The sequence below is a fragment of the Pterocles gutturalis genome, unplaced genomic scaffold, assembly GCF_000699245.1.
Source record: "Pterocles gutturalis isolate BGI_N339 unplaced genomic scaffold, ASM69924v1 scaffold10592, whole genome shotgun sequence".
NCBI lineage: Eukaryota > Metazoa > Chordata > Aves > Pterocliformes > Pteroclidae > Pterocles > Pterocles gutturalis.
In genome coordinates, this window is record NW_010112790.1 from 61,037 (window position 1) to 76,062 (window position 15,026).

Genomic DNA, 15,026 nt, shown 5'->3' on the forward strand with positions numbered 1-15,026 from the left:
ACAGTCAGCTCTGGCAATCTCATTTATATGTTCTATTCTGACAATACCTTCCCTGTTTATTTTGCAACTCCCCATCTAGCAGTCTCCTTCAACCACAGCTGTATGACAAGAAAAAAAGAGCACCAGTTACCTGCTCCGTTCTAGTTTCAGCTTGTTTTTCAGTCTTTTCTATGTGTTATTTCTTTAAAACTACAAATGTGTGTAAGCATATGCACATCTAGGCCTCATTCTCCTATATAAGCAGAAAATAAATATGAGAAGGTTTTCAACAATTATCACTGCTTAAGTTGTCTTAATTTTGGCTGCCTTAATGTCTTAATCACTGGAGTGAACCTGTAGGGATGTACACCCAGTTCTCTGAAAAATCAGGCTCCTATCTGATGTCTCCAGCTGTTTCTGAAAGCGTGTTACCACCTTGGCCATATTCTATACAAAATAGAAATAAATGCTTATTAATGAGATTGTAATGAGATTCTCTTAGCATTCCTCCTTAGAGAGACTTCCCAAGCAACTCCTCCCTAAGCCTGCAAGACTTCAGGCATCAACAAGTCACATGGAGGGGGGTACATCGTGTGACAGAAGAGAGGCTGTCTTACTGGACTGCAATAGAGGAGCATCGCTGTTTCTCTGAGCATTAACACCCACAGTAAAACACACCCTAGGTGCACTCAGCTTCAGCAGTCTCTCGGTGTTTCATGATCATTTGGCAGGACAGATGGTTGCAGCGTCACTAAGGAGACTGGCCTCACCAGCTGTGTCTGACGTGTGGGGTCATGGTGTAGGAGAGAGTGGTGGAAATGAATGAATGGAGTATGTGGTTGTGGAGGACTGTAAGTCAGGAGCCAATTATCTGTGTATGACTCTGGATGTGAAACATAACTGAAAAGCTCAGATCTTAAGTAGAACACAGACATTTCAAAGACAGCTTTGTCAAGGGCATCTTGATATATATAACTTTAAAAACAGCTCTATTTTTGAAGCAACTATCTTATCACGTACTCACATACAGAAATCAATGGGATTCCTTTTTTCAAAAGGAAATACTACTTGCAATACTTTCCTTTTTCAAAGTAGTGTTGAAAGGAACATCTTTACTATTTTGAAATTTAACAAATTATACGTATATACAACCATGGCCTTCTTATCAACTATAACTGTTTCCCCCTGCGTGCCACGCCCATGTCTTCATTGCTTGCCTTTACAGAACAGTCTAGCGTTAAAACCAGCTGTCTCACTACAGAATGTGGTTTATACACATGAATCATGCTAGAAGGGCTGCTCAGCAGCCACCATTTTCTCTGTAAGTACTTTAAAAGCCTCTTGACATGTAAACCATTCTACTGTCTGAGTGATTCCTTAGCAGAGATTCTGAATTCTACAGGTCATACATATCATGTAAAAATGCAGTTGCTGTAAAGGTAAAGAAGTTGTAGTAGAAAGATCCCTATTACTTGCCAATACATAAATTAATAGTGCCTCAGGCACATTTATTCATGCTCTGCTACACTTCTTTAAGAAGTGAGCAGGTCTACTATCTAATAGGCCTGCTCTTTTGGGTGAGGAGAGGAAACCTGCTGGACTCTGGCTTTTTGAGACGGTGCACCTGTTCCTTCCATATGCAGGAAATTAGTTGACCAGACTTTGCATGCCAAAAGCAGAGGGCCTAATGAAATACTCTGCAAAATACAGGATTCTACTGTGGCCAAAGACTTTTTCAGGAGAAGCTTCCCATGATGGAAAAGTTCTGTGAAATATAATAGGAAACGTACATTATTTTAAACTATTACTGTGAAATTCTGAAAGACGTCCCTGCCATTTAAGTCTGCAGGCTAGCTCCAAAACCCTGTGCAGGGGACATAATTTTTACTTTGAAAAATATCATAGGAGTTCCCAGCAGTTCTTATTTCCATTTGGACTCTTGGTCAATCTAGTCCTAAATCTGGGAACTACAAAATTATTTGAACCTGATTTCCTGTCCATATTCCTAGCTCCTGTGGAGCGCAACTCTGGCAGCCATGAGGGGTCTCAGGCTGAGATTCAGGAATTGCAGCATGCAGGGCTACAAGGTCCATAAACTTGAGTAATCGGGAGGGTCTGTTACAACAGACTGACTGTAAATAAAACCAAAAACAGGAATTGCAACTTCATGAGTTGTGCTGTATCCTGACTGAGCTTTGGGGGATTGAGATGATCCCACTAGTGCTGCTGCAGCTTGACAGTGCCAAACAGGACAATTTATTATTCCTACAAAAGATGTGATGTGCAAAATACTTTGACCTTGAATTTCAGCCAATTCTTTGAAACTTGTTTCTACTTTCTCTTGAAAATAAAAGTTTTTACAGCTTAAGCTGAGGTTTGTTACTCTTTGTGGATAATGGACAAATAAGAGAAAAATCTTAGTCTTAAGAAAAACGATACATCATTACACTGCACACAAACAGGTATGTGTTTACCATTTTTTGCAGAAGATACATAGCCTCAGCACTGTAAAGCTGTATACACAATGCTGTCTGCATGCTCACAGATGCACATTTGTAAATCATCTTCTCAGTGTAACCTCTCTGTTCTATTACTCAAGGCTGTAAATGCTGTTAAGAGAATAAATTCAACACTCAGGGTGAGGCAGCTAGGGCCTGTTTCCATGCCTTAATATATGCGAGAAGGAACTGGACACAAGGAATGTCCACACAGAAGGTAACAGAGAAGCTGGAAGGATTAGAGTTGACTGTTCACTGACTACTGCTGTGTCAGTGGCATTCTGTACGGATGGTAAGGAGCTGCAACTATGTTTTATAATCAGAAGAGTCAAACGCAAGCTTGACATAGGAACTTAGGACCTTTTATAGATTTTTAAAAAATAGATACTAAATAACCCAAAGGTGGTCTGATTTCCACATGAAAAACAGTTGTGCAGTGGAAGTTAGTGTTGTTTTTCACTGAAAAGTTTGGTGTTGATGATGAAACTCAGACTAATGTCTGGGAGGGGGGGGGGGGGGTGGGGAAGTATTCAAATGCTTCTTATTATCCTATCAAAGACAGAGAAAGAGCTGAACTATTACATTCCTTTTTTTTTAATGTTATAGAGCCCTAAAAGTTCAGGGAATTAACAGCAGCCTATTCAACAATCTCATTTTAAATGATGGGAAAGAGAAAAGGAAGTATCAAGCAAAGATGCAGGTTTTAAATTGTGTCTCATTACAGAGATGGTTTTGGTTTTATAAGGTCAGTGATATTGTTTTCTCCAGAGGCAACACTGCTCAAAAAAATCACACAAAAAAGAAAGCACGTACGTTCTACATGGCTTTTCACCAGTAAGCAATGTTAGCCAAAAAGTCTCTAAAAATGAATAGCCCTTCACTATCTAGGATCTTGTGGTATGAGTCAGGTGACAGTTTATACTTGGAGAGAAAGATATATTTGCTTAGTTCACACTGCTTACCAGAAACATTGGTCAATTCCATACACTAAAGCTAGGGTAAGAAATAGAATGACAAAATGTTCTGTTCTTTAATTTTTTCAAAAAAAACCCCAAAAAACCACCCCTTTGGGAACTGCCTAAAACTTTGCTTAGACAATGCTGGTGATGAACATCTGTACTTTGACAAGCAGTGTTTAAAAGCTGTTTCTCATTACAGCTTTGTCTCTGTGTTATATAATGAGAGCTTCATAAATTATCACCTTAGACAGGATAAGGTATTTGACAATCATGTTCCTAAACACATTTCATCTGTATGTTTCCCAGTTGTAGAAAGCTGGAACAAGGTTCTTGGTAAAGCATTTGTGCCAGCTGTTGTACAATATTTGCTTACTTCAGTGAGCATAGCAAAGATGATATTGTGACCTGCCCAACCATCTTATCCTCTGAAAGCTACCAATCAGACTTGTTAATTAAAATAGCTTCCCAGAAGTTGGACTTCTACGTTTAAACTCCAAGCTCCAACAGATGCTGGCTTAAATCATGTCTGATTTGGTTAATGAGATGGTGCCATTAGATATTATCCCACAAACTGAAAGGAGATGCCAATATAACAAAACTCACTCAAGCTGGAAGGAAAATGCAGAAAAATGGTGGGAAAGTCTTTCAGCATGGATAATTATCCCAATGTTGTGTGACATCTGAACTCATTTGCAGATACGATGTTAAGAAAGCTGTTTAATATAACCATAGAATGAATTGTGAGCGGCGTTGTGTTCCCACAACATTCAGCTACACTCCCACTAGTATATCTGTGCTTCTGCAGGTCTTTCAGAAGTCATCATATCAGGATTATAGAGGAGTTGTGATACATGTGTACAGTTTCCTTTAATAGTTTTAACAGATTCTTATGGTGCAAATATCATAATTCTGTTCAGTTGTTCTCTGGACTTAAGAGTTTGCAGATGATGTGGGTTCTATACCGTAGATGAAGCTGACCAGAGAGTAATGGGTTTGAATACCATAGATGATACATTACAAACCTCTGAACTACCTTCAGTAGCATCTGTTAAAACTCAGTGTTATGAATTGAGACATTTCTTCTCTGAAAGTTATTGTTTCAGGCCATCTACAAACTCTGGCAGCTATCATACCTGTCTGCCATTTGAAAACTTATCCTTTCAACAGTATCAGCTATTCTGCAGAACAGGTAAGAGCTAGAGATAGTGGGGAGAGGGAGAATCCTCCCTCCAAGCAGCATGTCCCACTATTTGAGCAATACTGAGTTAATCTACCTAGCCACAAGAGCCCTATTCCCCCTTCAAAGCCTCACCAGCCCATGAACGAGGGACAGAATCAGAGTCAGGGTTCACCATATGTGATCTTTAACTGTGTGCAAAAACACTTTTATCTATATTATCAATGCAGTGCTTACTATAAGTGCAGGTGGTAGGGAGAGGAAGTGGTTTCTTACCAAATGAAAGACAAAATTCTGTGCTTAAAAATATATATAGATATGTTTCCTTATTAGGGTCAGTGATTTCTTTTTTTTTTTTTTTTTTTTTAGACAAGGGCTGGGTGATTAGTTAGAGGCAGTCTTACCTCTCTATATATCTCTATATCATATACCTTGAAGTGAGACTGATTCTATTAAATCCACACTATAGATTCTGTTAAGCCCATGGTATAGAATTACTCTGTCCCATAACCAAATTCTGCATCTTTTTTGTAATTTTTTTTAAAAATGAGCTTTTAAATCCATTTCTTAAAGGTGTATTTATGCTAATAATACTGTGGGGCCATCTATAAATTCCAAAGAATTTGCTTTTCTGGTTGCTTGTAATTTTGCTTATACATTTCTATTTAAGATAGAATTTGATGCACATGTTGCCAATTTGAGAAAGACTATTTCTAAAACATTAGTGAGAAGAATTCAGTTGTTTCCAAGAATGATGAAAGTTGGGGGAAATAGAAAGTGCAAATACTGTACATCTCTGCACAAAGGTGAAAAAAATGTATCAATGAGAATCCTAGCAGAGTTGTAATCTTTTGGGGTATCTAAGAAATTCAGTTTTGCTTTGGCCATGTTCTGAGAAATTAAAAAACAATATTTTTCAAATACACCCTGAATTTATTATACAATAAGACTAGCCATCTGCCAACATTCTATTGGCACTGCTTGTATGGACATATATATACCAAATGGAAATTTCCATTGACTTAGAGGGACTTTCAGTGCTCTATTAGAGTTTCACATGCATGCATAAGCAAGCTGCATACAATTCACATTGGACTTGGAAAATATATCAGTCGCCAGAACAATCAAAAACTGCCAAGGCAATCATGGATTAATGCTAGTCTGCAGTCCTTCTGCTGGCATTTAAAAGAAATTGCAACCTTAAATTCAGTAAGCCCCTGCAACATATATAACAAGAATTAGCCTGTAGTTCAGTGAGATTTTTAGCAGCATCCCTGACCAGGATCCTAAAACATTAAGAACACAGGAAAGTCCCAGATACACTGTGAGGTCTTGCAAGAATCGATGAAGCCCCAGTCTAGTATGTAAATTTGTACCAATGTAATTTATTTACCTCCAAATTGCAAAACAAATATTTCTCTGACCTATTAACACACAGCTCACCAGTTCAGCAAAATTTTGCAGGAAACATCTGAAGATGGACTAGGTTGTCATGTTCTAACCCTACTCAGCTGGCTTCATTGTAAGTTTCTCTAGTGGAAATACTGACAGCTGTTTAGTTTTAAAAGCTCAATGTATCCTTTTTGGCTGCTGTATTTCAGATGGCCTTACTCTGGAACTAAGTGATTAGCATTTCTGCCTCTCTCCTTGACCTGTTTTAAAAGCTACTGTTGAAGGCAGTAAAGGCTACATAACCAGCATGCCCATTCTGCTTGTGCTTTTGCTGGCCAGGGATACTCTAGCTGGCTGCAGGACCAAAGCAGACAGAAATGTGCAAAACGCATATCAGCAACACAATGCTCTCTCATGGGAGTTTTTCAGGTGCCTCTATTCTGAAAACTTGTGTAACTTATAACTGAATAATAGAGAGCAGTCTGGTAGAAATATATTTTGCAATAAATCTAAGATAGCTCATTGATCCATTGACAGTAATGTCAACAGGTACCCAGTCACAAATATTTTGCCTATAATTCCTGAGAGCCCTACAACACTGCTGTAACCGATTACAGAAAATCTTTTCCTTGCACTAGAGGTCATTTCAGGATATGCTCACTTTAATACCATTTGACTTGTGCCAAGTTCCTGGTTAGTAAATGCTTTTTATGTTAGGGCTGCAAAAAAGCTTCTGAGGTCATTTCTCCACCAGTAACTACAGTGGTGGCACTCTTAACTTTTAAAACCTTTCTTTTATGTTAAGTGGAGGCCCCGTAAGATCTGCTGAATCTGCAAGACCTGAAAAATACAGGATATGTGTGTCTGACTTCAGTGCCTGCACTTAAATAACCCACATTGTCTAGCTATTAAACTGAACACAGCAAGATAAGGATCTCACTGTCCATGTGAATCTACCAAATAGAAGTCCAGTAGGTAACAAAGGAAAAAAAGTATACCCATAGAAATTCTACAGACAGCACCCTTCAAAGGTTGTCCTGCATTTGAACAGTATTTTTTGGCTCTGACTTCCAAACAGCTGATCCAAGATGGGAAGGGGGCAGGGGGAAGTTGGAATATGCTTAATTTACAAAACAGAACTAGAAACCACATGTCCAATATAAACAAGTTCCAGGTTTCTGCTCTTGGACGTGCCATAACCATGTTCAGCCAGACAATAACACAATGCAACAGTTGTATTTTAAATGGTTAAAGGTGCCTTCTTTTCAGATTAAATCCAATTGTGAGTTTGTTTCATAAAAAACTGCAGTTTAGCAGAAGATTTGTTTATGCACAACTCATGTCACATACAAATACCTGCCAGTGTCCTGCAGAGAAGTATCTGCTACTGCAGAAAAACCTTCTACAGATTATTCACAACATTTCTTCCATAAGGCTGTGACTAATTTCTAACACAAGCACGGCTATCAATTATAATCATCTGTTCATTAAAAAGATTGTTTGCTAGTTTACCGTAGACTATCTGTAAGACTTGGTTGGGTCTTGCTACAGAAAAAGAAAGTGCTGCTACTGGTGTCTAGGATGAGGAGAACAACTGGAAAGCGATCCATCCTCACCACTTCCAATATTAACAGGTCTCATTACACTGGACCCAAGTACCACCTCCATGCTAAAATAAAGATGGTTTATGGAAAGAGAATTTTGTGAAGTTAATGATTTTTCACTAAATACTCTTAAGTTTTTACCCGGTAAAAAAAGCACTCCCTGAACACTGTATTCTGTGACTGATGTTGACTGGAACAGCCATACTGCAGTTGGGATATTTTTTGTTAATTACCCTCTGCTCAACTACAGTTGCAAACAGAGGAAAAAGGGGGGGGGGGAAATTATGGGAGAGAATATCTAGCTATGCTGATTATGTCTGAATGGTGAAGAGAGAAAAATAAGACAGTATTTTTTTGTATCAGACCCGCTCCATCGCAGTTACGACAATGATAAGCACAGCTTTGCTTTCGAGGCTTCTTAGTTACAATACCTAAACACTGTTAATTGTTATCAGAGGCTTTATTTCTGTGAGTTCTATATGATCGATATCTCTATAATAGACTGGAGACAAAAAGGAGAGAAAGGAAGAAAAGCCTTTCACAGAAAAACCTGTATAACAATCAGGAGATTTAGTTCTCTCTAGTAGCTAATACTACTCAAGTGTGTGGCAAATACCGTTGTCAGCCAATTGGATTCTCCATGCAACCACTTTAACCCTAACTCTTTTCAGCTGCATTAACTCAATCCTATTAGTCAATCCTGAACCAGTCAGGTAAAAGGAGTGAGCAGGAGTAGTTCTGCCTTTCTTCTTGACTTCAGCTCCTTTTGAAAAATGTAAGTTTTAAAATTTGCTTATTCTTTTAGGAAATTTATGCCCTGTGCTTATTTCAAACATTTTAATGTTAATAGACTTACAGCATATATACTGCTGATTTTTTATCTTCAGTGAGCACAGACCACTTGATCTAGGCTTAGGAGTGATACTTTTAACTAATAACTTTATTCTTTGGAACTGCATGTTAGGGTGAGGACTTAAGCAGGGCTGTAAATGAAGTTGTTTTATGTTTTCAACTACTCATTTTTTTTTAATATGTTGAAACTTTCTTAGAGGAAGTAAGAAAGGAGTTGCAGAGCTCTTTCAGAGCAAACAAAAACAGTGCTATGTAGGTTTATATTGTTTTTAAAAATACAGGCTTACTAAAAGACACTTAAGACTGTCGGTTTTCAGAAAAATGCACGAGCAGGCTGCTGAACTATTTAATGCTGAGAAAGAATGCTTATGGCTTAGGCTGGCAGGACAACTGTTTCATCAGGCTGGCATTTGAAGCTTTCCTGAAGCCACTATTTGAGCCTGTCTCAAAAACATTAGAGAAAATATTTTGATGCACTCAGCAAAGAGGCGGTGCAAGGCAGCAGAAGAGCATTATGTGACACAACATCCTAGAGGCACCCTGGAGCTTTTTGATAAATCTGGGTGTCTGGTAATGATAGTGAGTTAGGTATGTAGAGCCAGATAGCTGTGTTTAACTTTTAACAGAACAAGTCAAAACTCGGAGGCCTAACCAGTAAAAGTGAAATTGCTCAGCAACATGCAGAGGGCCAAATTAATTTACTCTGTATTCCTGTTTGTGGGAAATCAGCACTGGGGAAAGCCATCCTGTTCTGAGGGAGTGCAGCTTCCCAGTCCTGGCATACAGGGCAGTCCAGCTGGCAGCTCAGATAATGGATTGAACCAGTGGTACCCCCTCATTACATCCTGCTCTATGTGAGCAATCTGCAGTCCTGTTTTCTTCTGCTTTCTTCAGTAGCGCAGGAGGCATTAATTTTCTCTTCTTGTAGTCCTCTCCTGCAGAGGCTTAGGCCTTCACAAACACTGCCTGCTTGCCACACACATGTATGCATGTATGTATACCTCTTCTAGAGCCTCTGTGTGCCTATAGGCAAGCTAAAGAAACCCAAAACGAGTCTAATCCACGTTTTTTTAGCTAACCAGTGAAGTTTCTGGTAATTGCCAGGTGCTACAATGGAAGATAAACTTTATTTCACTGATATGTGAACTTGCTTCTCCTTACATTGGTTAATTAGTTTCTTCACATGCACGCAGGTAGCATCTTGATTCAGACCAACTTCAGAGAAGTTGTGCTTTACTGCTTTGTTTTGAATTAATGTAGCTGGAGCAAATCAGACATACTACAACTGAAAGTGAAAACCAACCTCCTGTTTAAAACCTATTATCCATACTTTATACAAAGGCCTCTTTACCCACCTAAACACAGGCTAAATACTACTCCAGTTTGTCCATACTACTTGTTATGTTGTTGTCACGCTTGTCACAAATGAGATCTCGTTGCTTTATTTCTGAGATCGCTTTCAAATACCAAATACACTATGAATTACTCCATCTTCACATACCCCAGTTACCAAGTCATCAGAAAAATTTTGCTTAGGGAACAACATATAATAGTTGAGGAGGGGAAAAGGGCACTTAAGTTAAAACCTAACTTTTTCATATGGGTTCATTAGTGTTGTCCTCAAAAATGTGATTACAGAGATTTAATATAAAGAAACAGAAATTTATTTACAAGTGAATTGAGATGAGTCAGTCTTCTCTACCTATTTCAATTCAGCTAGTATTTCATGAATAAGGGTTAGACTAAAAAGAACAAGATACCAAATAACATATCCTCCATAACTGCAAGTTTAAGCAAGCTGAATACATAGCTGCCCGAGCTTATGCAGTTTGTTTCACTGCAAGGCTCTATCGTAATAAGCCTCAAGACTGTGACTGGTGCCAGCATCTCCTCAGTTTATGCTAATTTGTGCAAATACATTTAGTTCTGATGATTGAAAAGCTGTTTCTGTGTTATGATGTACTGCTTAGTGAGTAGAATTAGTAACTTTGGAAGGACACTTCAGTGGAATTAAATGAAGATTTATTTTGTGTTTTCTCTGCATTCATGATGACATGCCAATGAAGATGGCTAAAAGCTTGAGAGGCCACAGTGATGGGGAAGGGTGGCCGCGATACATAAGATTCTTGTGATCCCCACTCAAAATCCAGACAGTTTTTCTTTACATATAAATACGCAGTATAATGCAAGAAGTTGGTGCTCTCTACAACCTCAGAACGTAGCAGTCCTGGATCATGCTGTATGAGGTTGAAGCCTGTAAATAGCTATTAGGCTTTGTACTGTCTCTCTCTTATCACTGTTGCATCAAAAGAGACAAACTGGTTTCCAGTGACTCCAGAGAATTTCCAAACCCTCCTAGTGATCCTGTGCTGAAAACGAGCCTAGAGAACTTTCTCATGTAAATGGTTTATCTGATTTTATCAAAGTCCTTTTTGTTTAGGAGTTTTCTTGGGACTGGTGAGGATTTTTAAAACTGGTGTCCTGGTGAAATTTTTCCATTGATGGGATCACTATAGCTTGAGACAAACAGGGTGCTGCATCTGTGGATCACAACACAGCTTCTGAGGTCCACAGGAACCTCAGTGGAAAAGAATTTGGACTTGACATCTACCCACTGAGACTAAATATAACCTCCTGGTAAACATTAAAACTTCAAGGGCTTTGTGGCTGATGATCATGTTGAACTCCAGGACATCCAGCAAGTGAGTAGGGTGGAAAACAAACATGAAAAGAAATGTAGGGGGAGGGGAAAGGGAAGGGTTTGAAAGCTGGTGGAGAGAACAGCAAAGATTTTGGTGACTAATACTTTCTGCCTGGTTCAAGGGTTTGTCAATTTAATAAAGATGAAGCATTCATAAGGCTGAGATAGCTTAACCGCTAGTGTACCAAAAGAAGAAACTATGGATTGCTCTAGCACCTTATGTTCTAATAGACAACTACAAAAGATGCTGCTTCCTTGGCTGTTCCATCTTGTTTCTTCTGCTTTAAATAGGATAATTAGCATCCTCTGCACTATGGTTTTTGCTTTGGACATTTGAGCACTGAAATCTGTCTGTAACTATCAGATGGGTCACCAAAGAGCTGGAAAATAGTACCAGCTTTCAGTCCCTGCAATGTGGGCTGGATTTGACCCACTGGTACTTGGAAGGCTCTGTATCCCTGCCACACCATAAGCTCAATGATCTAGTCTGTTTCCTCCAAGCATAAAGAGCAGAGCCTTTAGTTTCTGAGCACAGCAGCAGACAAGGACAAGCAAGATTCTAAAGCAGGTCATAAACTACACTATTCAAATATGTCTAGCACTATCATGAGTATCTTCTAGCCTGCAGTAATGTTCTTAGCCTTCAATTCACCCCTAAATAGCAGCTCATCTAGCCGTACAGCACATGGAAGAAGCTCTACTCCATAGCAGAAGTTTTTGATTATTTCTTAGTAAACAGGTTTGTGAGTTACTGGGGCAGCTGTTTAAAGCCCCTTGCATGTGTACTTGAGTGTTTTCACCACTGCTTGGTGAGATGGACAGCTATCACCCTATCCATTTGACAGACTGGTGGACTCATGTGTACATGTGTATTGGTATTTAACTAGTTCAGTACCACTGTAAAGCAGAGGAGACCCAAAACTCTTGTTCTAAATCAGTAAAACCCGTTATGTGTTTCATAAAAAGAAACATTTGCCAGTCCTGGAAGTCATTGCTTGTTCTGTTAGCTTAACTCCTAGTGTCATATAAACTTTTTTCAAGCCTGTCACAATTTCTTTTAAAAAAAGAAAAAATTTCAAACACCTTAGAAAACATTCTGCAAGAGGAGTAAGAGGCATTTAGGCCTATTTAAAACTCAATCCAAACAGAGACAGACCTGTTGCCAGCAAGGAGGGAAACTTGGCAGCGTTGTTTAAAGCTTCCCACACAGACATGAGACGCAAGAAAACAAAGAAGCTGTAGTCCCCGAGGGTCTTGCCACTCCCAGGGCAAAACCAGTCCCTTCCCTGCTTTTCCTCTAGCTCTCACAGACACGCACACACTCTCTTCTTTCGGTGCCACTAGCTACAGTGATAACCAGTTAAGCCTTACAGACCTGGAAAAAATACAGGAAATGAAGAGTTAAACAAAAAAGAAAAAAAAGGCAAAAAGAACAGAGAACTTGGAGGCAAGCCAGCGTCCCCGAATGACTCCAGCTCAGCCGGCAGCTCAGAGCGACACTCCCCACCGGCCCTGCCCTCCCTCTGCTCTCCCCGCAGGGCGGGCATGGCCCAGCCCTTCTCTCTTTATCAGGGGCAGGAGTTCCCCTTCTTGGTGTCCAGCTGGTTTGGGAGCCCAGGAACATTGCTAAATTTATCTTTCAGTTTTAGCACAATGGCAAATGCCAGAAATAAGAAAGGAAAAGAATGGAAAATTAATGGAGACCATTCCCTGCAAGCCAAGTGGAAGCACCTTTTCTGCGTAACAACCAAGGAGGCAAAAAGCAGTTACACAGTGCAAAGCAGGGCAAGCTGCCTGGGGTGCCAGGAACATGCTGTTCCTTTGGCTGTGCAGCACAATTGTCTATCCATATGCTCAAACTCGATGGGGCTTTCTTCTCTCCCACAGAGAGCAAAACATAACCTCAATTTAGAAGAGTTCTTGCTTTATTTCAGGAAGGCAGCAGGAAAACCTGAAGGCACACTGAGAGGCTGCTACCTCTGAACTAAAACTGTTCAAGAGTCATTAAGTCATATTTAGTCCTGAGGATCTTTTTCTTAATGCTCTGTATAAGTGAACTGACAGTAGGTCTTGGTAAACTAATTTGTTGTCTGAAATTACTCAATGGAACAGCTTGCACAAGCCTTTTCTACTTGATGCGGTGCCTTGCAATATGCACTATCATTAGTGTCTTCAGCAGAGATCGGTCTCAACTTTTGGTGTTCCCTGTCTGGAAGCCATCCTGTTTCCCAGCAGCAGGCAGAGGAATGAGGTCTGGCAAGTCATGGGGCCTGTTTCAAGATGGCCCTCCTAATACTTTCGGTGCATAACTTTCACAGCACTTGCAAGACCTCCACATTTTCAATGTGTGTGTCTCATAAATTACAAAGCAACAAGTGGTCAGATAAGCCCACACCAAGAAGTAAACACTGAACACTAATCAGAACAAGTTAGTGTTTGCATTTGAATGTGTTTTGTTTTAAAATCAGTTTTATCCATCTGGCAAAAGCTTGAGACTGCCCATGTCTCCTTCTCTTTACACTTAGATAAATGTCTCCTTGTGACTCATGTTCAGCCTCTCAACTGCTTTCCTGCCTACTCTAGCTTTCACACAAGTGCCTGCTACAGAAGGAAACAGACACACAGCCATTCAGGTGCACCTAGAACATTTAATCTTAAAATATTGAGAGTATTGATGCTTGCAGGGGAAGTGATAAGCTGGTATAAAGGTAGTGACACGAGCATGGGGTAGGAAAAAGTAGATGGGGAGGGTAAGAAGCATTGGAAAGAGAAGTAGAGGACACACTGAACAAGAAGGCTAACAGCTAAAAATTACAGCTTGGTACAATCCACACAGACGACCCACACGCCATTCCCTGTGACATTAAGTAATATAAAAGGGCAACATTAGCTTTGAATCTCTGCCCAGTAAGGTTCTATTCCCAGAGGGTTTTTTTGTTGTTGTTGATTGGCTTTCCCGAGCTTGACTTCTGAGAGGTGAAAGCATAAGGGTGGCCAAATACAAGTTTGTTTGGTTTTGTTTTTCAATGTTAATTACCAAGCTGTAACAAACAAATCTCTGGCTAGATTGTAACTAACCTGTGTGGGTCCTTAGATGAGCTTTAAGATGGGAAGATTTGCCATAAACTTTTTCACACCCCCCATAGTGGCATTTGTGCTTTTTCTGGGGTGATCCAGGGTCAGTCCAGCTTCTCGTGCGTTTGTTCTTTTGTCTGGGGCTTGGCTCAGTTACTGCAGCCAGGCTAGTAGGTGTGGCTGCTCTTCCTCCTCCACGCTTACCAGCCGAAGACACACTTTCTTCCCCAAACTCCTTATGAGCAATAGAAATGTGTATTTGTTCTGTGATATCAAAGGTCTCTGTTTTTTCCATCCTTAGGGCAGGTGAGTTTGGAACATGCTGGTTGAGATCAGCTAAAATGCTAGCTACCACAAGTAATGATGATCCATTGTCTTTCCCAGTTTCTCTGACTTCCCGCTTATCTTCTCCATTTGACGAAGGAGGTATTGCTGCATCAGGCTGGGGATCAGGCTCGCCTTTGGGACTATGGATAATAGCACGACTGGACATAGAGACAAGGCACTCTGCTGCAAAATGATCCACGTATGCTGCTGTTGCCATTTTTTCTAAGTTTAAAAAGAAATCCAAACGGAAGAAGAAAAAACCCCCTCAGCACTGCTCTTTTCCTTTTTAAAAAGATTATGCAAGCAGACTTTTTCTTATTCTCTCTCTCTTATTTCTTAGGATCTCTTTGTAGAAGTAAAGGCTGAATTAGCAGCCATCAAAAACACACTTTGTTCGTGACGATCACACCCAGCTTGTCCCTAAATCAAAAAAAAAGCGTTGGAAGTCCAAGGGAAAAGAAA

At 39.9% G+C, this 15,026-nt stretch overlaps 1 protein-coding gene across 1 annotated transcript in view; it reads right to left on the reverse strand.

The window, feature by feature from the left end:
* The window catches only part of KLF13 (Kruppel-like factor 13), a 28,944-nt gene extending 14,163 nt beyond the window's left edge, over positions 1-14,781 (reverse strand). The window contains exon 1 of the mRNA XM_010074197.1: positions 14,241-14,781. Within this exon, the coding sequence (XP_010072499.1) occupies positions 14,241-14,781 (541 nt within the window). The remainder of the gene's footprint in view (positions 1-14,240) is intronic.
* Positions 14,782-15,026: the final 245 nt, after the last annotated feature.